At 30.6% G+C, this 27,556-nt stretch overlaps 2 protein-coding genes across 12 annotated transcripts; one reads left to right on the top strand and one right to left on the bottom strand.

Annotated features, from left to right (window-relative positions):
• Positions 1-10,577: 10,577 nt before the first annotated feature.
• On the bottom strand, positions 10,578-14,918 carry LOC114175636 (yacP-like NYN domain protein). Of its 5 annotated transcripts, none has more exons than XM_028060404.2 (9): positions 14,568-14,917; positions 14,367-14,491; positions 14,125-14,288; positions 13,964-14,033; positions 13,789-13,843; positions 12,984-13,067; positions 12,661-12,699; positions 12,380-12,426; positions 10,578-10,898 (listed from the first exon to the last, which is right to left on the bottom strand). In XM_028060404.2, the coding sequence occupies exons 1-9, from the start codon at positions 14,805-14,807 to the stop codon at positions 10,793-10,795; spliced, it is 930 nt and encodes a 309-aa protein (XP_027916205.1). In that variant the 5' UTR covers positions 14,808-14,917; the 3' UTR covers positions 10,578-10,792. The 5 variants fall into 5 exon arrangements, 3 of the variants coding, with proteins under 3 accessions (XP_027916205.1, XP_027916208.1, XP_085527539.1); XR_014993943.1 differs by having other exon boundaries at positions 10,760-10,898; positions 12,896-13,067; positions 14,568-14,918; XR_014993944.1 differs by having other exon boundaries at positions 10,760-10,898; positions 12,380-12,429; positions 12,896-13,067; positions 14,568-14,918.
• Positions 14,919-24,451: 9,533 nt separating this feature from the next.
• On the top strand, positions 24,452-26,990 carry LOC114177097 (Polyketide cyclase/dehydrase and lipid transport superfamily protein). 7 transcript variants are annotated; one of them, XM_028062337.2, is made up of 6 exons: positions 24,452-24,620; positions 25,254-25,331; positions 25,475-25,727; positions 26,132-26,290; positions 26,415-26,561; positions 26,704-26,990. In XM_028062337.2, the coding sequence occupies exons 2-6, from the start codon at positions 25,297-25,299 to the stop codon at positions 26,821-26,823; spliced, it is 714 nt and encodes a 237-aa protein (XP_027918138.2). In that variant the 5' UTR covers positions 24,452-24,620; positions 25,254-25,296; the 3' UTR covers positions 26,824-26,990. The 7 variants fall into 7 exon arrangements, with proteins under 7 accessions (XP_027918138.2, XP_027918139.2, XP_027918137.2 ...); XM_028062338.2 differs by lacking the exon at positions 24,452-24,620 and adding an exon at positions 24,746-24,822; XM_028062336.2 differs by lacking the exon at positions 24,452-24,620 and having other exon boundaries at positions 25,120-25,331.
• Positions 26,991-27,556: the final 566 nt, after the last annotated feature.

Genomic DNA, 27,556 nt, shown 5'->3' on the forward strand with positions numbered 1-27,556 from the left:
TATTTATAAATGGGTTGAGTGTATATATCATATTATTTGTATTTGTGATATCCGTTACTTACAAAAAATTAAAATTAAAATTTAATTTATAAACAGGTCAGGTTGCGAGTAAATATTATCCATGTTCGACTCTGTCTGTTGTCGTTCCTACCCGTGATTGAGTCTAATGATATCTTGCAAATCAAAACATTGGCTCATAGGCTGAAACGAGGTCATTGGAACACACACATTGTTTTCAATTGGCAACTAGATATCCAATTGTTTCTTTTTTGAGTTAAATTGATTTTTGAAGTTAGATTAGGAAGAGGTTTGTGCTAGGTAGCCCCCAATACACAATGGGAAATGAAACGTGAAAAGTATAGAGGATTAATGAGATATTTTGCCCCCAACCTATATACGCGTTTTGAATGTGAGCAATGATTAAGCAGCCAATTAAGGAAACTTACTTCATCAACACAACAAAAACAAATATAATATACAGAGATAGACAGAGAGAGGATTCATGTGAGATCTTCTCAGTTAAAAGCGAAGTTCTTGAAATGTTTCTTTACATGAGACAAAATTAGACTTAAAAAAAAATTATTTACTGTATTAAAATTAAAAAAATCATAATTAAAGATATATATTCTTTGTGAAAAAAAAATTACTACGAGAAGTATTATTAAAGAAAAAACTAAGCATCATTATTTCATGTATTTTCCTAATGAAGACAAGAAAAGAATACCATTCATTTATAACAGGTTGTCTCTGGGGTTTTTGACTTTTGGTTGTTTTTTTGGCACTATATACCAGGAAACTTTTGTTTATTGTTTGTCTATATACTTTGAAAGGATTAACCTCTTGCCACTCTAGATTCTTGGTTCACACAAAGAAAGATAAACCTTAAAACTAACATGTTTTTTTTTTATTATTATTATTTACAGGTAATAATAGCCTAAATCACTAAATATTACAGATAATGTTATGAAAAAACGTTATCAGCATTTGTCAAAGCTCGCCATTAGAAAGCATGCAAAGATGAATGCGATGAGTTTACATAGGAAACAGCAAAATTGCATAATGTAAAAGAGACAGCATTGTGATTTGAGTGTGAAAGAGAGAAAGGGGGTGAGACCTCGTTATCTGCTAAAATATCCTGCGAAAGAAAGAATGAGAAAAAAAAGCGTTTATTTATAGTGAGGTGGTAGATGAATGAGGATGATGCAATGTAGTGTTAGTAATGACACAAATATTCCCTTTTGGATTTCGGAAAAGAGTAACAGCAACAGTGTTGGATTTATGAAGAGTATTAGATTAGAAGAGAATGGGACCCATTTATGGAATTGTGGGTTCCTATCTCATTAAATGGTCACACAACACAAACAAAGGCTCAAGAAGCTCGTGGTTTGGACCATTTTGGCGGTCGTTGCATGCGTCGACATGTGACTCATGAAATGGAATCAACCAACACACTCCACACAGACACACACATTCCCATCACAATCACTTTTGTACTATATCTATCTATTGTCATATACAGACAAAATTTTATATAGGACACTCTTGTGCTTTTCTCATCCACACCCAGTGTTTTGCAAACTCATATCTAAACTTGTTATGACTTCTTCTGCATAATTTATATGACAGTTAATTACCTGAAAATTATAATTTCTTAAAATTGTGTACTGGTGTGAGCAATGTGACAGTGTGTAGAATTAATTATGAGATGGGTTTTGTTTTGCAATCACCGACCATAAAGGAGTAGTTTGTCTGATATGTAAGATATATATCTGTGTTGGGTTCAACCGTCCAACCAATCTCTTCCAAGAACAACATCCAAATCCATCTGCTATTGGCCTCTTTTAGGTTAAGTCGGCTACAACATTTTTTTTCTCTTCAACTTTCTCAAATCTTATATTTCCTTTATCTCATACTTTTTCCTTATGTATGTTTTTTCCATGAGTGTTTTGTCCCCTTTGCTCTGTGTGTGGTCTTGTAAGATTCGTGTTAGTGAGATTATTAATTGAGAGTATTTTGAATATAATTAATGATTAAAGGAAGAGGGTGATTTCATGAATTCTAACTTTGACTTCTTATTCATATTTCCCACCTCTATATTTCACCAGTACATCTTTTTTCATGGGATTTAGTGTATTTAAAAACTCTGCATGCAAATATTCTCTTACGCTATTAGTATTTTAGAATTTGATATTTGGACTTATATTCGTTTACTTAGCATAAAATTGTTTTTTTCTTTAATTATTATACTAGTCTCTATATGAGTTCTTCTGAATCTTGTTTGAATCCAACTCACCCAACAGGTTGTAAAAATGTTAGCTTCTTTTTCGTATGTTGTTTGGTTTAACTCACATAATTCATGGACAGAAGCATGTCAAACACAATAAACGGGTTCAATTTTTATATCATCCATGTCCATGTATTTTTATTTTTTTTAATATTCATTTACTTTTGTTGATTTTCGTTTTTGTTATTATATGCTATTGGTTTTTTATATTTTATTTTTCTATATTTCTTATATATATATATATATATATATATATGTTAAATTGTGTGAGCCTTCTAGCCTTTAGTAAGGCCCAACAACTATAATATTTTGTCTAATTTTTCCAATGATTTATACGTGTTCTATAATTTGTCAAAGTTACTTTGTGATGAAGAGGACTTGTCTTGCATTTTTGTTTATATAGTTATAGGCATCTTTCGTTGTTCATGCCATACGGAACGGTTACAAGACATTATTCAATTCAATGGAAAATTTTAGTCTTTAGGAATATTAAAATTATATATTCAAATTAAGTGCAAATTCAAGAATAATGCAAGATTGGTGTAGGGCTTGAACTATTAAAGATTCTTGTATTACATGAATTTTTTTTTTTACAAATTTGTTAAAAGAATTTACAGGAAAATACCTTTTTCTATTATTTTTCCTAAAAAAATCTTAATTGGTAGGTAATTCATTTCGTGGATAATTATTTCCTACAAAATTATAAAATTTGTAAGTATTTCCTACAAATTTTATTGTGAAAAGCGTTTTATACAAAATAGTTTTGTAAAAAAATTGACAACAATTTCTTACAATTTTTTTTTTCATAACAAAATTTACAAGTATTTTTTATTAAAAAAATTTTAAAATAAAATTAACAGAAAATATAAATTTTTTTAATAGTGTTGCCCGCAGGTTCACAAGAAAAAGTGTAAGACATATTAAGTTTGAGTCTACTAGTTTGATTTAGTCCTGTTTATTTCACATCCTATAAAGCAATAACGAGTAGGACAAACTCATCGGCATAATTTGCATAAATTTATAATACAAAAAAAATTATATTTAATATCAAATGGAAAGACAAATAGTTTATTATGCAAAATAGTGTGATTTGTAATCATTTGGTGTATATAACTAAAGAACTATTAAGTAAATGTTCAGATAAATACGCATACCTAACCATTATGATTAATAATGCAAATAATTTTAATAGAATAAAATGATTGATTTAGTAACAAAGTTGTGGGATAGAGGGCACCTCTTGCCCTTTATAAGCCCCACCACTACTCCAATAGCACGTGCTCGTTTTATCACCACAAGGGATATAAGGGAATAGAAGTGAAGAGTAAAAATATGGAAAGTGGAAGGAAAAATACTCAAATGATGTGACATGATGACAATATGAAGATCACCAATGTGGTAAGTTACCAACTTTAATCAATATTGAAATAGCACAACAGATAAATTTTGGTATCAATTGAATATGTTAGAATAATTTATAAAAGAGTTCTACATAGTCCAATGGTACAAACATCGATCATATATTTTGATGTTAGAAGACTTTATAGAGTTGTACTCTAATTTTGCCACGCGAGTTAAATTTTTTCTAGCATAGTTAGACATATTATTTCTAATTTATGTTTTTGATAGGGAAAAAGGATATGAAACGTTCTATATTTCAATTATCTTTTGTATATGATTTTAAATACCTGTAATGCTTCATTCATTTACATATTTGTATATGTTGATAAAAAAAAGAAGTCTTAAGAGCGAACTCAACCGCTTAACATGCAAAGAACTAAATGCAGCCTAGGGTTGTTGTTGTTGTTTGCTATGGAAGGATATATACTTGTCTAATATCCACCAACTTGAGCACTGTATTGTTTGCGGTACGACGACGCTTTTAAAGCTTGGTCCACTGTGACATTTCTCAACCACTCCAACAATTACTTCCTAAAACACGAATCATGAATGATTCATTGCGCAAACTTTTATTCCCGGGGGAAATATAGTTTGCAAGCTACACCATAATCTAAACCATTAATATTTTTATCTTATTCAATAAAAAGGGTCAGCTGCATCAGTTTTTTCTTACTACTTGAGCATTCTTCTGATACTACTGATCAGTGCAAAGTCTCAAACAGTTCCACATGTTAAAGAGAAGCGAAACAGTAGTATCCATGTATAATATTTCATGTAATCACACTTTAGATTGAGATGTTTAATACTCTGAATGGAAGATTTTCAAGTGTTATAACCAGGTGACATTATCGTATAATATGAAATGTATGTGATGGTTTTGGTTAGTGTTAAAAGATGTCTAAAAAAACATTGACATGAATGTTAATGATGTGCTGTGTGTAGATGAATTATGGTTCGTGTGGCATGGTAATGGCAGTAAAATGAGACAGAAGGTATAGGAATTAGGATAGTTGTTCCTACTAGTTTGTGACGTGTGGATGTGCATATAGCCCCCACGGCTACAAGTTCCATTGGTCAAGTCAGAGTCAGAAAGACCTCACAGGTGGATTCAGCACATACTAACACACTCAGAGACCTGTCAGAAACAAAACAACAAATGCATCAATTTTCTCATGTTTGTATTAGTTCAGCAGGTTCCTCAGTTTTTGGCTCAGAAATTAGCCAAGTATTAATTGCGAAAATTAAAAAAAAAGGGGAAAAAAGATGAAGCTGCATTTCGTATTGAAACGCGTATCTGGATGAATTGAATGAGATTGCTGGGAGAAATTCGTAGTTGAAAATAATAAATGGGGAAAATCAGAAGAAGGGGAATTGCATGAAACACACAAAAGTATTGGCGGGTGGGTCCACAATTAAACGGTTGGATCCATTCCATTAAATGGGTCATTGGATCCAAATGAAAGCAGTGACCGGTCAATCATTTGACCATCTGACCCTAATCCTGACCCATTTTTGACCCTCTGACTCTGCATTTATTCTTCTTTAGATTTAAAAAGACTTTGGAACTAACTTCTTGTTGGTTGGTCCGGTTGAACCCAAAAAGAAAAAAAAAGTACCGTCAATTGTTTCCTCTCAGTGTCTCTCTCACTGCCCTTCTTCTGTAGGACCATACTTCATATGCAGGCAAGCATCCCGTGATTACATGCAAGCTTGGATACCACTAATCAATGCTTTCTGTTATTTTCTACTCCTCTCTATCTCATTTAATCTTTTTTTTATTTCACCACATCACCCAAGACAACAATATCTTTTCCTCACTCCAATACAAAACCAGCTTAACCAGTTCCTCAAAACTTATAATCAATTATATTATATTTCTGCATATTTCTTCACAGATCTACCTGCAAAATTATCTCTTTCATCGTCTTCTTTTTCCTATTCTCTTCATACATGCGCTGCAGAGAATCCTAAACCATAAATAGATAAAACCTTTGTAATGTTAACATACCCACAAATCATAGTGTACCGAAAGAAAATACTGAGGGTGTAAAATGTCGACTTATGAATAACCGTGTATCAACTTCAGGAGAATTTACCAAAAACAGAAAAATATACTGACAGCTGCAGTGACCCTTAACATTTATAGTAATTAACCTATAACCTCAATGCATAAAGAATTCTGGTAATTGAACACAAAGAATTTGGATTAGCTTTTACCGAAATCATAATTTTGGATCGAAACCGAACATGCAATGTGATGCAAAAAAAAATGATACGGACAGAGTGGTGGGGTATGAGTCAGACGACCAGTGCATTGATGTCGCACTCATTCCTTGGCGTTGGAAGTTACAGGTGTAGTACAACGACTGCCATAGTCTGTGACTCCCTCTGTCTCTGTCTACCATGAGGTAAGATTTATCAATCACACTGCTGCAAACAATATTTGAATAATAGCAGATATAAACAAACATGGAAAAACAATTAGATGTTGAGAGTTACAGCATGAATCTAACCTCAAATAAACCATCATTTCATTAGCATCTGCTGTCAAATGTTCACACAAATAGCATATTATATATGCACCACATAGGGACAAAATTTATACGTAAATAGCAAATCTAATAGATTAATGTACAGATTTACATAAGCAATGGCATTATCACACACCAACAGTAAGTAAAAACACTACATAATGAAATGATGTGGAACTTCTTTGTTAATTGAAGTTAAACAAATTCACAATGAATACAGTTTAAACTAATACATATTACACTTATAAACACAAACAGTAAAAAATAACGTCTCATACTTTAGTGGTCTGGTTCAGTCGCTTGCACAAGCGAAAGAAAATCGCAGATTGTAATTATAAAATAGACGATTAACAAATGGTCAGTGATTGGCCTCCAACTGGGCTACTTGTGGAGTTTGTAAGGACTTGAAGCAGGATCTTCACATTTGATCAATCTTGCTGGCCATCGAGCATGGTCTTTCCAAACTTTGTTCTGCATAACAGATTACCGAGAAACCATCAATTTGACTGAATATTTCTGCTCATGGAGCGATCATAACAGATATCAGGTGTCTTGTAGAGTTGGTTATTGATCATGTAATATGGTAAATACAATTTGTTTTATTTTTAAGAAACACACTGTGTTCACAGCAATCTTCTACAGGTAAACCACTTATGCAGTATAGAGCATGAATTTTTAAACTGATTGGCACCTTATCACATTAACCAATACAAACTAGAGTGAATGGAACATTGCATTTGGAGAGAGAGAAATAGAAAATGTTACACTAGCAACACCTACTCCACCTCCCCCATTTCCGCTACACAGATACATGCATTGATTGTAGTATATTCAAATATTGAGTGACCTATTCGTACAAAATGTCTCCACATCAGAAACTCATGATCTTACTTATGTACCCTTTAGCCAATGGGGGACTTTTTGTCCAACCCTTTAGACAAATTGTGACTTGTCAATGTCCAACTTGGGCTTATATATTAAGTTTGGGCTTCAGAGACCACAGGTCTTGCTTTCTCTTTTTTTTCAGATAAGCCAGTCTTTCTCTCATTTATTGTCCGAGTGAGCTGTTTATCCAAAAATGTTATACCATGCACTCGTGATATTTTACTTGTACACCTCTAACTTGTTTTCTAATCCATAATTGTGCAACTTGTACTCCAACACTCGCCCTCAACTTCAATTAGCTTAAGCCAATTGTGACTTGTTATTAATCCCCTGCTTGGACTTCATTTTGAGTCCTATTGTTCATACAACTACTCATGCAACAATATATTTTCTTTTAAGAAGAAACAAACGTATTTTGACTCTTACTTTGTATTCCTTGATTCAGCTTAGTGTGGAGCATTAATTAATGCACCACTATCTTTTTTTTTGAAACAATCAATGCCTAATACTAAACAACGTCAGAAGTACAAAATGGGAGTCAAAATAATATTATATCTCCTTTTTTTTAAACCGGTAAAAACATAGATCAAAAGTTCAATATGCTATTGCGGAAATCAACAAAATAAAATTGCCATAATAGTTAAATAATATCAAAAAAATATAATATCGCGATTTTTTGATGCTAAAATAAATAAAAATGAAATATAAACTTAAAGTTTCCAAGCATAAATGTTCAAATAGAATATTATCATTCTTAAATTGAAATTTCAATAATATACATCAATAATAAATAATAGAGTTAAATATGTTTTTAATCCTTCAACTTTTAATGAAAATTGAAATGGATTCCTCTCGAAAACCTTGAACCAATTTAATCTTTCATCTCTATAAACGCGTGAATGTAGTCCTTTAAATCAATATTTTTTAAATTTATTTGACGTTTTAAATGTGTTTCTCAACTAACATTGATGCGAAAATGTGTCACATGGTATAAACAAACAAAAATATTATAATGAAATGTGTCTGAAACGTCAAATAAACTTAATAAATTTTGATTAAAAGAACTAAATTAACGTATTTAGAGAATTAAAGAACTAAATTGGTTTAAAGTTTCCAAGAGAAACTAATTTCAATTTTCACCAAAAGTTGAAGGATAAAAAACATATTTAACCCTAAATAATAACAAGTTTATGAGAAAAAAAAATTGATGAACAATTTAGATTGTTTTTTCTTTTTTAAGAAAAAGAAAAGTTAAAACAGTACTCTATTTAGCTATTTATTTATTAATCTTATTTGGACCAAATTTTCCAGACTAGTTTCTCGATAGATCGATTTTTCTTCAGGCTGATTAATGATTTATTGAACCCGTTACCTAACTAGACTAACAGTTACCGGATCCTACCAGCCAGTCCTATTCCTAAAACACCTATTTCTTTCTATTTCATCATTTATTTTTTCTGGGTTTGAGCTCCTTTTCTTGACTTTTAGAGCCATCACCATCAATTCTATATATCTTTTTGCCTGACTTTTTATTTTTATAGTTTAGGTATTTTAAATACTGTGGTTTCTTGTTTTGTTTTGGGCTATATAATCTTTGATGCTTTTTTCTTCCTTCACTCCCATAATTTCTTGGGGCACTCCCATAACTTTCAAAATGACATTTTATTTTTCGTAAAAGTAACTTTTAGATGACCTGTTCTGGAAATTTTTGCAGCAAACTTTCCATAATGGAATTTCTGCAATAGGATTTTCAAAACGAAATTTTCAAATGGAATTTACAAAAACACATGATGTAGATTTTGGAACAAGCTTTTCAAAATGTACGCAATCAATTTTAGAAAGGTTTTCTAGAATGAGTTTTCTAAAAATATGAAATGTAATTCGAAAAGAGCTTTCTTTTGCAACACATTCTCTCCTTCCTAACATTCTTTATCTTTTCTTTCTCTGCAGAGCGGCAGCGGCAACGGTGGTGTAGGATGGTGAGGGAGGGTATTATAATTCTTTTTCCGTTAGTATGAAGGGCAAGAAGCAAAAGAAGTTTTCTTCTTGCACCCCCATAAATTTTAAAATGACCATTGTGACCTTTATGTTATTTCAGCGGTGATTTCAAATTGCCTATTTCAAAAATCTTTTAGAATAAGCTTTTCGAGACAATTTCTAGAACAAGATTTCTGAAAATGACTTCTAGAACATGAGATATTTTTCCAAACAAACTTTCCAAATAAGGTTTTCGGAACAAGTTTTTTAAAATAAGTTTTCTTAAACAAGTTATCCAAAACATGAGATGTTTTCGGGATCAAACTCTCCGAAACTCTAGGTAAAGATCTATCTTCCCTTTCTAGATTGAATAATCTAGAAACATTCCAGATTAAGCAATCTAGAAATTTCAAGGATTAGGCAATCTGAAAGGGGAAAAACTACATCTACACCAAACCCAATATTTTGCTCTCTCCTTATCTCTCTCTTCATTCTCACCATCTCCGACATCTCCCTGGAGAAGGCTTCAAGCTTCCTAGAGACCATCAGCAACACCCGTTAATCTTGTCATCGTCATTGCGAGACTCAATAGCAAAGGCATAGTGGCGGGTTGCAGCACAAAAGAAGAAGACGCAGTGACAGCAAGTGACAACAACATGGTGCAACAAAGGAAGATATTTTAGTCTTTTGCTGTTTACAAGGAGGTGCAGGTAGCAATCTTGGAGGTGCTGGAAGCAAAAGCCTCTTTGACATTATCTTCAAATTTATGGATTTAATTTGAATGGTCTAGATGTCCAAGAAAAGGTCTTGAATTTTGTACTCAGTATCTTGTTTCTCCTTCATTTGTTTCTAACCTACCAATGTAGGATTTGTTCTTTAACAGTTGGCTTGACTCAGTTGTGACTTCTTTCAAATCCAGACACTACACTACCATAAGTTTTGAGAACTTGTTCTCTAAGTTTATACTTCAATTTTTGGATCTCAGGCTGGAGGTCTTTTTATTTCAGTTATTGCCTAGACTTTTGTTGACTTTATAGAGGCCTTCAATGTTTTTTCTTTATTGTTATTTCTAGATAATAGTAACCTAGCTAGGTACACCATATCCCAAATCATATGTTCTTTTCATTTCAATAATCAACTGGATAATGAGGTTTGAATCAATACGTTAAACCACTTTTTTATAAATGTCGTGAAAAAAAATATACAAATGCTTATAGGCTAATTAACAAACAATAAAAAGTAACAAAAATACTCGCATTACTCCTAAACGAGTTTTGGTCATCTGCTAAGTAGAATTATTTCCTACAAATCATTCAGAGAGAAAAGAATTAGTAATACATCAGCTCTAAATTACAGTGATTTTGCATTTCTTTCATGAGCAAAAATCAATCTTAACAGTCCTTGTGAGGGTATATTATTGATCATTCAAGGTACTGATTACTAAGATATTAAAAGCATGTTGATTGATGTTAGGTGTATCAGTAAATACAATATCTCAGTTCACTTTAATGTAAGCAGTGTCATTTTCCATAGTTGACGTTGATTGTGTGCTGTTTGTGTTTAGTCATTACGTAAAAAAATATTTCAACCAAAGCGTCAAAGGTTCCAGCAGCACTATAATAAATGCACGTCTGCATGCCTAAAAATGAAAAGTATCAAGCACTAGATAAAGTATTAAAACCTTGTAGAGAATTTTTCTGTCAGACATCATATTTTACTTCAACTCATTTTCAGATAGTTGTTTCCTCAGGTCCTTTAGGGCATCCACTACTTCTGCATCAAGATTGTGCTTCAATAATCTACCTTGAAAAGAGGTGGAACTGTACACAACATGCAGCAAACAAATAAGCAAGATCTGTCACTGTGATAGCATGGTGTGTTCTCAAAAGACCAACATAAATAGCACAATCAAATTGATTCAATTCAATTGTAAAAACATTATGCGCCATAGTGATGTTCAGAACCAAACTGCTCCAAAAAAATAACCAAAAAACAATCCAAAAATCCAACAATCAATTAAATTTCTATCAATTTGAATAGTTTTTTACAGTAGGGAGTGATTCGGTTCATTTGCTGAAATCAATTATTTAAATATTATTATATACCTACTTTGTTTGCGCAAGAAAAAAAATGTAATGAGTATTTTCAAAATATGAATGGAGTGATAGAGGATATATCTTGGTAGTGTGAAGATTAAATCAAGAGTCTTGGGAGAAAAAAGGTACTAAAGCAAAATAAAATATTACTAAAATAAACCGATACGGTTTTGGTTTTGAATTTTGTGTAATATTGTATAAATGTGTGCATGAGATTTGTCAGGGTTATCGGATGTATATTATGCAAGTTATACAGTATATATGTCACAATATATAAATATAACATAACCAATTTTGGTCTTTAGTTTTCTTTTATTGTAAAAGGATAAGCACCCCTTGTGTCTTTATATTTTATTATAGTTTCTTTGCTGATAAAAAATTTTGCTAATTTGTATAAACAAATTGTTTAATAATATGCACCATGCTGAAGAGAACAATCTTTAGTAAAAAATGAAACTATTTGTAACTATATAACATTAGATTATCATGTCAAAAAAATAAGATTGGATGTACTATTGCAAATTTATACAAGAAAACCATAAAACCGATCAAACCAAATTGTAAAAATTGGTTTGATTTGGATTTTTTATTTTCAATCCAAATGGCCTATAAATTTAATGTTTGGTTCAGATGCATTTATAACCAAGAGTCGAACCAAACTATGCAACAAACACCCCTAATATGTGCATTTTAACAAAGCAAAATATCAAACTTCAAAGGTTGCTTGTCATTTTTCTTTCTTTATTGTAAGTTTTGTTTTATTGGAGGGATGTGGGTAGGGTTTTGGATGCTGGTTTTGCCCATGATTGCATGAACTTACAAAAATACATGTCAAATACTGTTTTCTTTTCCTTCTTATTTTGGTGTATTTTATTTTATTACAGGAAGCCTGTCAAGAATTAAAATGGAAGCATATACAGTATAAACCAAGATGTCTATTAACTGAGTGAGTTTTGCTCTAGTAACCACTGTCTTATTTTTCTTTTTTCTTTTTTTTATTTCACGTGTCATTTTGGTATGCTACAAATGATTGATGCAGCTTGGAGTGTTAACCAACTGGAGATGGTAAACCATATAATAGCAACCTAGATTATTGCACACACTAACCCATAAAGCATACTGAGAAATAAATTATGAGAGAATAACCAAACCAAACTTCAGACACAAAATCAATATTTTCTCAAATTATTGCAGTCAGGGCACACCTTTGCTCTTGAAGCATCCTTTCAACCTCCTTTTGCGATGCTTTGATCTACTACCCAAAAAATTAGGAAAACGGACCAATGTAAATATCATTAAAGGGAATAAAATTCATATGGTATGTTAAAATAAAGAAATTTCTATATAATTTAAACAGACGTAAACTAATAAATCTAATATACCACCAGAAAACCTGCAATTGTGTGCCATGTAGAGTGTCAGATAATTTAAGAAAGAAATTTTTTTGACGATAACAGAACAATGCTGCCTCAAATTAATGTTTTACCTCTGTTACCAACGCCTTGCAACTCCAAATAAAGGCTCCCTGAAAGTAAGCAGCAATATAAATATCTCTCACCAATAAAAATAGCACAATGCAGACACTGTTACTTAATGTTCATTGATGATATTTACCAACATTTGAAGAATCAAGAAAAGGAAAACATGATCAGATCCGACAATTACTTTTATTTATGCAGAAATTAAATAATTTGCATATTTTGCTAAGGAGAGTCAAATACTCATAGCTGGAAAAGAATTGTGAAGACAATTGACAATCAAGTTGCATCCATTTCACTCAAGTTTTCAATTTATAGGAAGGAAGCATACAGCTCCATGTGCTGCTTGCTGATGGCAATGATCAGAAGTGACTACCCAGACTTTGGGGCAACCATCCTCTCTTAAAGCTGCAACCTAAAATGAGCAAAAAATACTACTGTTAAGTTCCACTCGAAGAATGAGAGGAAATGAAAGATGTGCTGTACTCATAAAGATGACGTGATTCTCTACTGAAGATTCACTGAATGAAAGCAAGATTGAAGCACTGTAAAAGGAGATGACCTTAGTTCTAAAGCACATGCCTGGCATTCATAATGATTCATCGCAATTTAAGGCCCGTGTGTTTATATAGAAGTGACATTGGAAACAGGATCCACAGGGCAATGGAAGAGCTTATGTGGGTTTACAGAAATGGCTTGTGACCTTCCTATAAGATCTGGCTAGCTTATTTCAATAAGTTTCATGAAACTAGTTAACATAATAAACTACATTTCAGCTTATTCCAGTAAACTTTACAGTACAGCTTTTTAATAAATTCCCAATAAATACTTATAGGAAAAGAATAAGAGATTAAAATGAATTGAACTTCTGCCTGGTAAGTTAAAATCAACTCATAAACTTCAACTTTTATAAAAGTTTTCCCATCAGACTAGATGGATTTTGTTTCTTATTTTGTTCTCTTATAGGATACAAGTGATTATGAACAGGTTTATTCAAACTGATCCAAAGTATTTAAGTTATTTACTCAAACACATTAGTAGTATATCAAACTGACAGTAAAATTCAGTTTCCTAAATCCTGTTACAAAAGAAGGAAGTTGGGAGCTACAGTAAAGCATCCTGTAGTAATATCTAACCTCTTTTTCAATCCATGTATCAGCGCATGTTTCCCCTGAGAAAATAATATCAAGACTGCAAAATGGCCAAAATACAACATCAGAACATGGAGGAATTTAAAATGTAAATTGATATGTTAAAGAAATGGTCCTTCACTGCGACTATATAGTATGGCAAAAATAGATAAAAGAGTACCCTGCGAAATCTTCTTTGTGGCTGGGGAGTCCAGACATCATTGCATCAAAGACAACAACCACTTTGACCTCTGCACAAAAGAAAAGACGACTAAATTTAGAGACAAAAAAAATACTTGCAGTGTGGGGATTGATAGGCAAATAAGAGGTAGAGAGAGGGACCTCTAAGCATGCTGAAGGTCACAAGCTCGTCAATTAGCTTTTGGCGAGCAATATCAAGTCTTCCTTTCATGAAATGTTTCTTGAGTTTCATCCAATATCCACACACATTATAGCCATCCACAAGCAATACAGGGACGGCATTGTCAATACCCACCTGGTTCGTACTGCAGAGGACATTCATATAATGTTATATTTAAAGATAATTAAGCGAAAGAAAGATGAAAGAATGATTGTGGAGTTACTAGTAGAGAGAGGAGGTGGGGTCACGATAGAGGTCGGTGTCCACAACATCCTCATCCTTCTCCACCTTCTTCTTGCGGTAACTGGTTGAAGGTCTTGGAGTTGCAGAATTTCTACTTTGGAAGCTCTATCGAATGGCATAAGAGTAGAAATGAGTATGCATATGAGGGTAGGGTTGGGGAAATTGAGTGAGGTTAAGTTACCTTCCATAGCTTGAGGAAGCGGAGGTTTTGCTTGACGTTGGATGTGATTCTTGGAGGAGTAGATTCGGAACCCTGAGTCTCGTGCTGCTTCCTGTTTTTGTTTGCAACTATCACAATGCTTTGTCTGTGACAGGATGATGATGATGATGAAGAAGAAGATGAAGAAGCAGCAACATTGTGATTGCAGTCTCCACCTACTACAAAGGAATTACGCGATGAAGGAATAGCTTTCAATTTCATAATATTATTCTGCTAATTCAGTTTCATATTTTTCAACGTTCCTGCTTTTTTCCTCTCTTCTCACCATTCATCCGTTCCTCCGGTTCTCATCCTCAGCCACCAATTCCAAACAAATACCAACTTATTATAATTAAATAAAATAATAAAATAAATAAACAATACTACATCTTTCTCTGTTTTGCTTTTTGTGGTTCTGGGGCTCTTACGTGTTCAATTTGGGGGTTATTCGATGTTATTCGCTCCCTTTATTTCTTCTTCCACCCCTATTTTTTCAAAATTTATTTGAGATTCAATTTACATTCTTAACTAAACTTATAAAATCAATTACGAGGTCTGTGTTACTTTATTCGAAGTTTTTTTTTTTTTAATAATAAGCTTTTGAAGAACAAATGTACAGTAACTTATTCTCTCTATAGAAAATTGATGCATGGCCAGTCAAGTTCTTTGTCATAATTTTCTTTTATGACAGGTGTATAATTTATTTCTGAGTCAATGTATAAATTTAAATAATTGAGTTTAGAGAATGTATTTTTTTAATAAATGTTTGAAATATGTTATTTTATGATGTGATAAGTTTAATTGGTATATGATTTTTTTTTATGAACTGATTTACCCTCTTTTATTGTTGTTTATATATATTGTGTTTTTCTCTTACAATGATCATCTTATTGGTGTGGAGGGATGGAGATAAAAATGAGAGACACCTCTTGATGTTGAGAAATTTGATGTCTTAGAAATGAACAACTTTATATCATGTTATGTAGAAGCATGATATTGTAATAGGATCATGATATAATAACTGTATAATAACTTGAGAATGTATATAAGTGATGTGACAATAGTATTGTAAAATTATATTAATTTATGCTATATTTTAGTAATATTTAAACTATTAAAATGGGACATTATAATTGTTATTGTTATAATTATGAAATTTAATATAAATAAATTTTGTAACTTTGTGATAAATAGTTTTTATTTATTTTATAACTGCTTTTTTTTTAATTTAAAAGTGGTTAAATTTAAGAAAATGATCAAATAGAAAAAAATGTTAAACACAAATAGGGATGGCAACGGGGCGGGGCGGGTATCATGATCCCATCCCCATAATAAAAATTCATCCCCATCCCCATCCCCAAACCCAACGGGTATACAACTTTTGACCCATCCTCATCCCCACCGGGTAACGGGTATTTTCTTATACCCATACCCATACCCATTTTTTTATTGTTCCATATATCAATTAAATATTTTTTATAAAAAAAATTTAAAAATCACACCAACGGAATCATGATACTATCAAAATATTCAATATTAAAATAACATACTCTTTTTGATTTTCATGATGTCAAATATTAAGAAAAATATTATAATAGTATAAATCTCAAATTAAAGTATCAAATAACAACTAAATAAAATTCAAATAATTATATAAAAGCTAAAAAATTACACATTACTAAAATTTTATAATAACCAAAATATTTATTAATTTTACAAATGATCAGTGGTTTCATTTGCATTCGATCCACCTACACATAGAAAAAAAATGAAAAATTAGATATGATATAATAATTGAAATTGAAAATTTTAATTACTAGAATATAATGTACCTTCTTCATCAGATTCATTTTCACTCATGAGAACATCTTTTCCTTTTAATTTTTTAACACCTACAAACACCAAATGTAGAATATTAGATGAGAATTCACAAAAAATACTAACAAAAAATATTAATAAATTTGAGTAACTTACCTAGATGGTTTGAGTTCCATATCCAACTTCTTGTACACATCAAAGCCTCTATAGTAGTATGATGAAGTCGACTACGGTGAGAAGTTAATATCTGACCACCAGTACTAAAAGCAGATTCAGAAGCTACAATTGTTATTGGAATAGCTAAAACATCCCTTGCAATTGCTTGAAGGGTTGGAAACTTTAACCCATTTGTTTTCCACCATGATAGGATATCAAATTCTTGTGTAACCGGCAAATTATCTTCTTCCAAGTAATAATCCAACTCTGTTTTCATAACTGTAGTTTTAGATTTTTTCTTTTTTGCCATAAACTCTAAAAATTCATTCGCATCATTATCAACATCCTTTCCCAACTCCAATGATGTAGCTCTATAAGAAGAAGTTTCATTCTTTTTTGATTGATATTCCAAAACCAAATCATAGCACATTTGACGAATCCTACTAAGTTTCAGATCAAAATCATTACCATACAATTTATAAAAATAATATTCTAACATGTCCATCTTGTACCTTGGATCTAAAACTGAAGCAATTGCCAATATATCATGAATAACACTCCAGTAACTTTCAAATTTCTTTAACATTTGTATTGCCATATTTTGAATGGTTATCTCAGGAGATTTAACCCAATCATTTATTGCAATCTTGATCTCACAAATCTTTGGGAAAAAGATGTTGGCAGTTGGGTATTTGGAGCCAGAAATGATTTCTGTGATGTCATTAAATAATTTTAGCCTTCGACAAACATCCTTTGCAAATTCCCACTGCATATCAGTTGGCAAAGAAGTGTATTGAGCTTCACGTTGCTTTAACCTAAAAAACACATCCTTATAACATATGGCAATATCAAGCATCTTGTAAGTAGAATTCCATCTAGTTGGGCAATCCAAACTTAACTTTTTAGTGAAAGAAATTCGCAATTGTCTAGCTGTTTCCTCAAATTTTTCCATTCTTTTAGGAGTTGCTGTCCAATATGCTACACTTTCTCAAATTTTTTCCACCCCTTCTTTTAGGACGGCTAACCCTTCTTTCACAATCAAATTAAGGATATGTGCTGAACAACGCATATGAAGCAAAGACCCTTTCTTAATGAGTGTGTCCAACTTCAACTTATCCTTAATTTTTTCAATCATGCTATCATTTGTGCTGCAGTTGTCTAAAGTGATAGTAGACAATTTTGTATCAATATTCCAATCGAACAAACAATCAACTAATACATTGCAAAGTCGATCAGCTGTGTGAGGTGCGGGAACATAAATGAACCTATAAATTAAGCAATATTTTGTAAGACATATAATCTTTCTAGAGGTGCATAAAAAAAATTACTGGAAAATTTATAAATTAAAAAAGGTGTACCTCAAAATTATATTTTGCAATGTCCAATTGTCATCAATATAGTGAGCTGTGATAGACATATACCCTTTCTTTTGATTGCTTGCAGTCCACATATCCGATGTAATTGCTATTCTTCCTTTATTTGTATCTATCAACTTCATAACAACTTGTTTTTCATGTTCATAGATGCTGAGTATCTCTTTCTTTATCGTATTTCGTGAAGGAAGTTGAAATAATGGTTGAATTGTTGTCACGAATCTAATAAAACCAATATGGTCCACTATTGACAATGGATATTCATGCAATATAATCATTGTTGCAAGTTCCCTCTTGGCATTTTCTTCATTATAAGCTCCACAAGCCAATTCCTTTTTGCCACTTGAAATCTTAGAAAAAAGTGTTTTTTGTCCCCCTTTTCCTTTTGCTAAAGCCTTCTTTTGAATACATATGTTTGTATGATGGTGCAAGTGCTTTGTTCCATTCTTTGTTTCTCCACCAAGCAGTTTCTTGCAATAGTTACATTTAGCTTTGTATTTTCCATCAACTTTTATCTTTTCAAAGTGTTCCCACACAACACTTTTCAATTTCCCTTTCTCAGGCTCTACTTGTGTTGTTGAATGTATTTCATCATGAACTTCTGAAGGTGTTTGCGTAGATGGATTCAATGGAGATTGACTGTCATTATTGGAACTTTGAAAGGGAGTTGGTTGTTGTGAACACTGTGGTGGACTTGGTACCTGCAAATCTTGATCTCCTGTGCTCATTTTCTCTAGAAACTAACATACGTAACAAAAAAAAATCAAACAAAGTAAAAAGGTTAATTTCTTTTTTAACAAAATATAAAAGAAAAACCAATAATCAAGTTTAAAAATATTTCAAATATTTTTTATACTATTAAAAATTTATATTATACCACTTAAACGAAATAGCACAAATAACAAAATTAAATTAATAATAATTCAAATTTAAACATAGATTCTTCATCTTTTGATCTTGAATTAAATTAAGGATTTATGCAATTGAGCACTTAAAATTGAGAATTAAACATTATCATGAAACAAAAAATAAATAATAAATAAAATTATCATAAAGGAGTAAAGATAATTAAATGTGTGACCCAAATTTGAGAATATCCATTTGAACATAACATAACGGAAAAAAAATGTATAATTAAGATTATGATAAAAGGAAAAGTACCTTGAAGATCTGCTTAAACCTTACAGAACAAGCCAAACAATTAAAAGAGAGTAAAAAAGTGTATAACCAAAGTAACAAAAAGAAGAGCTACAAAATAAGAGTCAAACATTTTCATGAAAATAAATAAATAAATAAAGATAATCAAATGTGTAACCTAAAAATTATTTCATAGAATGAAATTGAGGAACACCTATTTGAACATAACCATGTACAGAGAGTAAAAATTATGTAATAAGAAGAAGAAAAATTACCTTCAAAATTAAATCTTGAAAAACAAACCAGACAATTGAGAGAGTAAACAAAGTGTATAACAAAAAACAAAGAGAATGAGAAATATGTTATATATATATATATATATATATATATATATATATATATATATATTATATTATATTATATTATATTATATATTATATTACTATGTATATATATATTATATGTGTGGATATCTTATGTTTATATATATATATAATTATTTATATATATTATATTATATTATATATTATATTATTATTACTATGTATATATATTATATGTGTGGGTATCTTATGTTTATATATATATATATATATATATATATATATATATATATATATATTTTTTTTATAGATATATATTTATTTTAAGTATATATTATATTATATTATATAATAATATAAATATAATAATATATATTATATTATTATGAATATATATTATATGTATATGCGTAGATATTTTATGCTTTTATATATATATATATATATATATATATATATATATTTCTTTTAAATTTTTATAAATTTGTAATGTTATAAATTTGTTTATAAAAGATCTCACTAGTTAAATGATTAATTTGTTTTATACGTATATATTATATATATTATATTATATTATTATGTATATATATTATATGTATATTATATTATATTATATTATATTACATGTATATGTGTAAATATATATATATATATATATATATATATATATATATATAAAAGTATATTTTATTTATATGTATATATACTATATTATATTATATTATATTATATTATATTATATTATATTTTATGTGTAAATATATTATTTATTTATATATATTTTTTAGATTATTTAATAAATTATAAATAGTTTAGTAATTTAAGCGGGGACGGATATTTGGGCGGGTATATATATATCCCCATCCCCAGTTGAAAATTTCGGGTATTACCCATAGCCATACCCATACCCAGTCAAAGCGGGGATTCTCCGTCAAAACGGGGACGGGTTCGGGTGATACCCACGGGCACGGGTTTATTTGTCATCTCTAAACACAAAGATATTAATAAAATTGATAAAATAATTATTTTAATTTAAAAAACATTAAATGATAAAATTGAAAAATATGTGTACACTGAAAAGAGAAATTATTTATATTGGAAAATATTGTTATAATTATAAAATTAAATGTAACTTTTTTTATAACTTCAGTGTAAATATTTTTTATTTTTTATAAGAATTAGTTACATAAAGAGTAAAATTGATAAAATAATTATTTTAATAAAAAATATTTTTATTATAAATTTGGACACTCAAAAAGAAATATTTTCTTTATAGATGTATAGAAGATATTAATTTTATAATAGTTTTTTGTTTAAATATAAACTCAATGTATACTAATTTTCCATCAAACTTTTGTTAAATCATAACAAAATTTGTTAAGAAATTTAATTATATATAATATATAAAATACATTTTTTATCACTGCAAATTTAAAATTTAATTCTTAAAATGTATTTAAAACACAAATGTTTTATAAATTATACTATTTAAAACTTTTTTTAATTATATAATAATCTCTTGAATTGCACAATAAAAAAAAAAGTCTTTTTTAATTGTTAATCTCTTTGATGTTTTAACAACCGAAGAATCAATAGGAACAAAATGACAAAAAATCATGAGTACCTTCTCATATCATATTATTGATTTTTTTTTTTAGAAAATTCCTTAGAAAGACATAATAGAAATGAAAGATAAGTTTAATCCACAAGTTATTAATATAATATTTTTTCTTATATATTACTAAATTTGTTAATTTCTAATGGGTTAAATATGTTTTTCTCCTTCATTTCCTGTGAAAATTTGAATTAATCTTTTTTCAAATTTTGATCAAATTTAGTCCTAGAATTTTAGAAATGTCTGTATTTAGTCTTTTTAAAACAAATTTTGTTAAATTTATCTAACGCTTTAAGTTTTAAATGCATTTATCAACTAACATTGAAATGAAAATTTGTCAAACGGTCTAAATAACTGAAATGTGATCATGAAACATGTTAGAAACGTCAAATAAATTTAATAAAATTTGGTTAAAATGACAAAATGTATGTATTTCTAAGGTTGGAAGACTAAATTAAGTCAGAATTTGAAATATGGACTAATTTTAACTTTCATCGAAAGTTAAGAGATCAAAAACATATTTCACCATCTTCTAATCAATGTGAAACTAAAAGTCACACTTACATTTTTAAAACATTCATCCAATCTAGTCCCCTCTACTTTAACTTTATAAATGTGTATATTTAGTTTTTCTATCCCAATTTTGTTAAGTTTATTTGACGTTTCAAACACGTTTTATGATAACATTTGAGTTGTTTAGACCATTTTACACATTTTCACTCTAACATTAGTTGACAAACACGTTTTAAATTTTAAATAAATTTAACAAAATTTTGTTAAATGGACTAAATCTATGCACTTTTAAAGATGAGAGACTAAATTGTTTTAAAATTTTGAAGATGAACTAAATATAATTTTGATTGAAAGTTAAAGGACAAAAATTATATTTAACCCAAAAATATTATTTTTCCTAAGGTCTTTCTCCTCTACTTAGATCATATTTGTTCTTTATGTAGTTTTGTTCGAGATGAAAATATTTTATTACCTAAATTATAGGTTTGTATAACAACACAAAATATTGTATAATAAAAAAATCATTAATTTAGTTTTTGATTTGTAAGAGAGTAAAATATTATAATAACATATTATTTGTATATAAAAATACTTAATAAAAATCATATAATAAATCATACTTTTCAATTTGGTACGAGAGCTTAGGATTTTCTTTTTGTATGAATTCTTGGAGAGATGTAAGAGAAACCAAATTTAATGGTAGTTTAATTCAATGGTTATGAAATAAGTGTACAGGACATGCATGTTATATAAAAAAATTATTATCAATTGTATTTGATTAAATTGACACTTCAAAATTATATTGTGAATGTGCAAAGAGTCACAAAATTCATTTTCCTCTAATTTTAATAAAAATCTTTTTTTGTGATCATTCACTAATGTATGGTCCATCCAAGGTTAAAAGGTTGGGTGAGTGGTTTGTAATATCAGTGATGATTGTACTTGTTTATGTTCAATGAAGTCCTTAAGTGAAATTTAAAGAAAATTTGAGAAATTTTACAAAATAATTGAGACTCGGTACACAAAACAAGTTACAATCAAAACTTAGGTGTTGTATAAGGAGAATGGAGGATAATATATGCAATCAAAACTTTAACTTTAACTTTTTTGAGTATTTAACACGAAATTTCACGTTAATTATAAATAAGAAAATTTCGTAATACATAAGTAAAGTACAAATTTTACTTTAAAAACCAATTTTGTAATTTTGTATGAATTAGACTTTAAACTCACGTGTAAAATTAAAGAATTGTTCATCTATGATATCGTTCAAATAGCCATCATAATTTAAATATTTCTTGTTCTCTTCACCCTCCATGGCGCGTTGAAAAAGTGTATCGTTTACTCCTGAAAATGTTTGGTTACATATTGGGCTTCCCCACAGGCCGCATCTGGATAAGAATTAGTTTGGTTTGATTTTTGAAGAGTAGCATAATGGTGGTTTTCGGCCCCCATTATTATACTTATTTGTAGTGCTGTCCAAACATGTCTAATAATTCCGAGTCCCACCTTTTGGTTCGTGGGGTTTCATCCACATTATTGGTCTCTGCATTTACATCCAACACAACCATGTGTGGCTAGTACCCAACAACTTACAAGCTTCCAAACTCATGTTCTAGGTTCCCACTCGACTTATGTTATGTGCGAACCTACTATGTCACATAAATAATGTAGTTGTGGAAGCACAATTCAAAGACAGTGATTGTATTGCAATTGACCATGCCGCTGTTTCCCTTCTCAAGCCAAAGGTTGGTTTCAGCTCCCCCATTGAGTAGGTCATTGATTTTTTTATGCGAATCTTTCATCTCTCTCACAATATTGTTTTTCAAAAGATAGATAGAAAAAATTAGTGGTATAAAAATAGTTACTTTGAAGCCGATGTTTAGTAAAATTCTAGGTTATGAAATCTAAGTCCAAGAACATTGAGAATTGGTGAACCAAAAAATAAAACATTGAAGACTTTGCAGGTTTGAAGCATGAAAAGCAAAAGTGGATCTCCTTTTAAGTATTATTCTGTGTATTGTCTTTAAGTGGGTGATCTTGACTTGATGAAAGTCATGATCCTTATACACATAATAATTAAACATCACATTCAAAATTCTTTCCCCCTATCCCGCCTCTGCTCTTATTTTCTTTTGTTGATGTATGGGCAATGATTGGATTGGAGAAAAGCAACTCGATGATCTGCTTTCTAATAAATGGTTTTTGTAACTTTACTTGGCATTTTAAGGCAGGATCAGTTGTCAATATGCCTCATGTTGGAAACAGGACAACCTGGATTCATAGATCAATACAAAATCACAGTTTATCTAATTAAGCATGATGCAAGTTGGACCATCTTCATGGCTACCCTATACTATTTTCTATTTTCAATTTACAGTTGGCACATGTTACATAAAATTCTGTTCCTTTTTAAAACTGTTCCTGTACTTTTGTTCTGCTAAATTGTCCTGCTATGCTACTTCTAACAAAGTTTACATTAAAATGAATTCGAATAAACATAATATAACATAACATAACCACTCCTTTGTTTATTTATATTCGATAAGGTGGATGTAATAATGAATGTAATGAAATCGTAGAAGGCGTATCTGAATGGATAATTTTCTTGCTTTCATTATACTCTTGGGTGTCTTTTTTAAAACACCAACATTGTACACATGTACATCACTTATCACAGCGTAACGTTGTTGTCACTTTGTTAAATGTGTGAAAAAGGAGCACTACTCGGCGCCCACTTCGGTCTTTAACTGCTCCACAAACTAGAGCATGTGGAATTCAACACAAGTCTGGTCACATATCAGAACATATGTGGCTCAGTATATATATATATATATATATATATATATATATATATATATATATATATATATTATATAAAATAAGAGGCTAACACTGCAGGTACAGTGCAGGAAAAAGTTTTTGGTGAATAGAATGGGAAGTTAGTTGTTGCTACTGCACCTAACGTTACGCTTAGGACAATCCCAAATACCGTGCCAAAGACTTCACTGGGACCGCTTCTTCTTGCCTTGCTGTTTGAAATGCAATCCAGCTCTATCAACTATCATCACACGTGACTGGGGCCTCACATTCCAAAGTGGTAGGGATTTTCCATTCAGGATACACAAACAAATACACTTTCTATACCGGTTGTATCTAAAATCGTGTAAAGAGTGAAAACTTTCTATATGGCTATATCTATACCAGTTTCAGAGTCGATATAGTAAATCTTTTTTAACAAGCCTTGGTTGTAACCTTACACCATGTCTTTTTCTACAAATTCCCCGGTTAAACCGTGCATGGTATTTGAATCTTGTTATTATTTTAGTTGCTATGTGAAATACATGTAAATGACTCTTTATCTGTGGATGAATTTCTTGTATTTTTATTTTCCAATGTTTTGTTCCCCTCACAAAAGCCACCAACACTCCATGTGCATCATATTTTCGACCCTTGTTCTTGCTGCTTTTTTGGAAGAAAAGAATCTATCTTTTATCTAGAGAGAGGGTTATTGCTCTAATCATGTAAGGTTCTTCTGGCACTGCATGTGCAGCAATCACCTCTGCCCACTTCACATATTATTTTGCAGTTCTCAACCTCTCTTTAAACCACTCATATCATCACACCACACCACACAATACAACACAACCCTCTCCCTTTTACATATAACATTTGTATAAATATATATAATGCAATCGCCTTTCAATTTACCAAGTGTTTTATTGTCGTAAAGAATTCAACTTCTGAAGGCAATTGATACCCTCATTCCAGCCACGATGAGTAGCAGCCCTGCACCTTGCAGCCGATCCTGGTGAACACCAAACTAAACCTTATATTTTTTCTGGGAGTGTGTTCGTGTTTGACACATGATGCAGTGACCATTTTGTTCAATCTTGTTATGACTTATCTGTGTTCATGAAATTAAGATTCTGTGTCACCATGGTTTTGTTAAAGGTCTATTAGCGAGGACTCCCTGAGAAGGTTTGTGCAGTTTGCAAGTGAAAGCTGCATACAAGAGTTGTTGGCAGCTTCAGACACAAACAGAGGGAAGGACAGTGATGGATGGAAGGTTCTAACTCTTGACAACGGTGTGGAGATATCAAAACGAAGGTCAGGCTCACTCCACACGTTCCGCAGCCGTTGGATTCTTAGATCTGTCTCTCCCCAACAGTTCATCACAGTGGCCAATGCCATTGATGCTGCAAAGGTGAATGTCAAGTTTCTCATAAAATGACAGAAAATAAAGTGAGGGAGGTGAATGGGAGTAAAAGGAAAAGAAAATGAAAAGAGAATAAAAGTATACCTTAAACAGGAGAGTTAAGAGGATTAGATTCCCATCCAGCATGTTGAAAAGAAAACTTTTGTCTCTAGCACTGTCCTTGATCCTATCTTTATTTTTTAGTTTGTGGCTGACATCCATAGGAATGACAAAAAAAATGCACGATTCCTTGTCTTTTACTTTCTTCTTTATTCCTCCTCTTTGTACATGTGAATGTGGCTTGTTCCTTGTAATGGGGGTTCAATTTGATTAAGAAATTATTTTTGTACCTGCAGAATAGTTATTTTCTGATTACATTCTGATCTTGGTTTTTGATTATTTCTTTAAGCCAGCAATGGGACTCTGATCTGGTGGAAGCCAGGTACATAAAAGATCTTGAAGACAACCTCAGCATAATTCGTCTCAGGTTCGGAGATAACTCGAAGCCTCTCTTCAGGAATAGGGAGTTCATTGTCTATGAACGCCGTGAAACAATGGAAGATGGTACCTTGGTTAGTACGAAAATTCCTATCAAACATAAACAACGTATTCATCAAAACTTTTACAACGTTGCTGAGTTCAAATGTACTTTTTGTCTTTGAAATCATTGGACAAAATGTTAATGGGGTGTTACAGGTGGTAGCAGTTGCTTCACTGCCAAAGGAAATAGCTGCAGGATTGCATCCGAAGCAAAGTAATGCGATCAGAGGATTGTTGCTTCAGTCAGGTTGGGTGGTAGAGAAGCTTGAAGATGATTCATGTGTGGTCACTTATGTTGTTCAGGTAATTAACAATCATAAGATAAAAATGTTCTTTTAAGTTTACACGCATTTATATACTTACGAAATTAACTTAGTAAAATAAAGTTTGCACCAACGATCTCGTTGATCATCTCGTTGATTTTTTTGTTTTGTTTTGTTTTCAGTTGGATCCTGCAGGGTGGCTGCCAAAGTGCTTTGTGAATCGATTTAACACGAAACTAGTTATGATCATTGAAAACCTTAAAAAATTAGTCCAAGCATGTCCCAGTGAAGGTGAAATTTGATTACTTTGTAAAGTTGCAAAGAAAGCCAGTGCAACCAAGTATAGTATATATATATGCTCATCATTTCATAGATAAACTTAAATAACTTTTAGGTTTATAATACATACTTTTTATTTTCAATTTTTGTGGTAAATAAATTACCTAATAAATTAACTATGTTGATTTAAGTTTCTCGTGTTATCTTCCATCTGTCACAGTTTTAAGGGTTGAACAATAATTAGTATTAAATATCTTTTATTTCTCGAATTCGTACGATGTGTTCATCATATAACACAAAACAAGCAAGTTGTTATGACAAAAAAATAAAAAATAAGATTTTGGTGCTTAATATATAATTATTTTTTATTTTAATTACCTAATCCAAAATATTAAGAATATGAAGAGGGAGTTTTTTAAAAAGGTTTGAAATTTAAATATATATATATATATATATATATAATTAAATTTAAGAACATAAACAAAAATAATTCAATTTAAAGAATAAATTTATTGAATATTAAAAAAAACGATGATTTCTTAGCCACTTGAAACTTACTTTAAGTCATAAATATAATTAGTTTGGTGTATGAATATGTATATTTAAGTTTGTAGTTAATAAATTACAGCTAAGCAAGCTGAACGGGTTTGGGCTCTGTTTCGGCTTTTATTGGCAATGAAGTCAAAGGCTAATTTGGCGGTTTTGGATTTGAATAAATATATATTTATAAACATGAATTATAATAATATCCAATAA

Source organism: Vigna unguiculata, chromosome 3, assembly GCF_037176805.1.
Source record: "Vigna unguiculata cultivar grain cowpea cultivar isolate G323 ecotype 2 chromosome 3, ASM3717680v1, whole genome shotgun sequence".
In the NCBI taxonomy this organism is placed as follows: Eukaryota; Viridiplantae; Streptophyta; class Magnoliopsida; order Fabales; family Fabaceae; genus Vigna; species Vigna unguiculata.

Excerpts from the sequence above, each read along its gene's own strand:
- LOC114175636 (XM_028060404.2), bottom strand. The coding sequence starts at position 14,807 with ATGAAATTGAAAGCTATTCCTTCATCGCGTAATTCCTTTGTAGTAGGT. Across the intron at positions 13,068-13,788 it reads ATACATGGATTGAAAAAGAG|GTTGCAGCTTTAAGAGAGGA; the intron begins GTTAGATATTAC and ends TGCTCATTTTAG. Across the intron at positions 12,427-12,660 it reads GCAAGGCGTTGGTAACAGAG|ATCAAAGCATCGCAAAAGGA; the intron begins GTAAAACATTAA and ends TTTGGGTAGTAG.
- LOC114177097 (XM_028062337.2), top strand. The coding sequence starts at position 25,297 with ATGAGTAGCAGCCCTGCACCTTGCAGCCGATCCTG. Across the intron at positions 25,728-26,131 it reads ATGCCATTGATGCTGCAAAG|CAATGGGACTCTGATCTGGT; the intron begins GTGAATGTCAAG and ends TCTTTAAGCCAG. Across the intron at positions 26,291-26,414 it reads CAATGGAAGATGGTACCTTG|GTGGTAGCAGTTGCTTCACT; the intron begins GTTAGTACGAAA and ends GGGGTGTTACAG.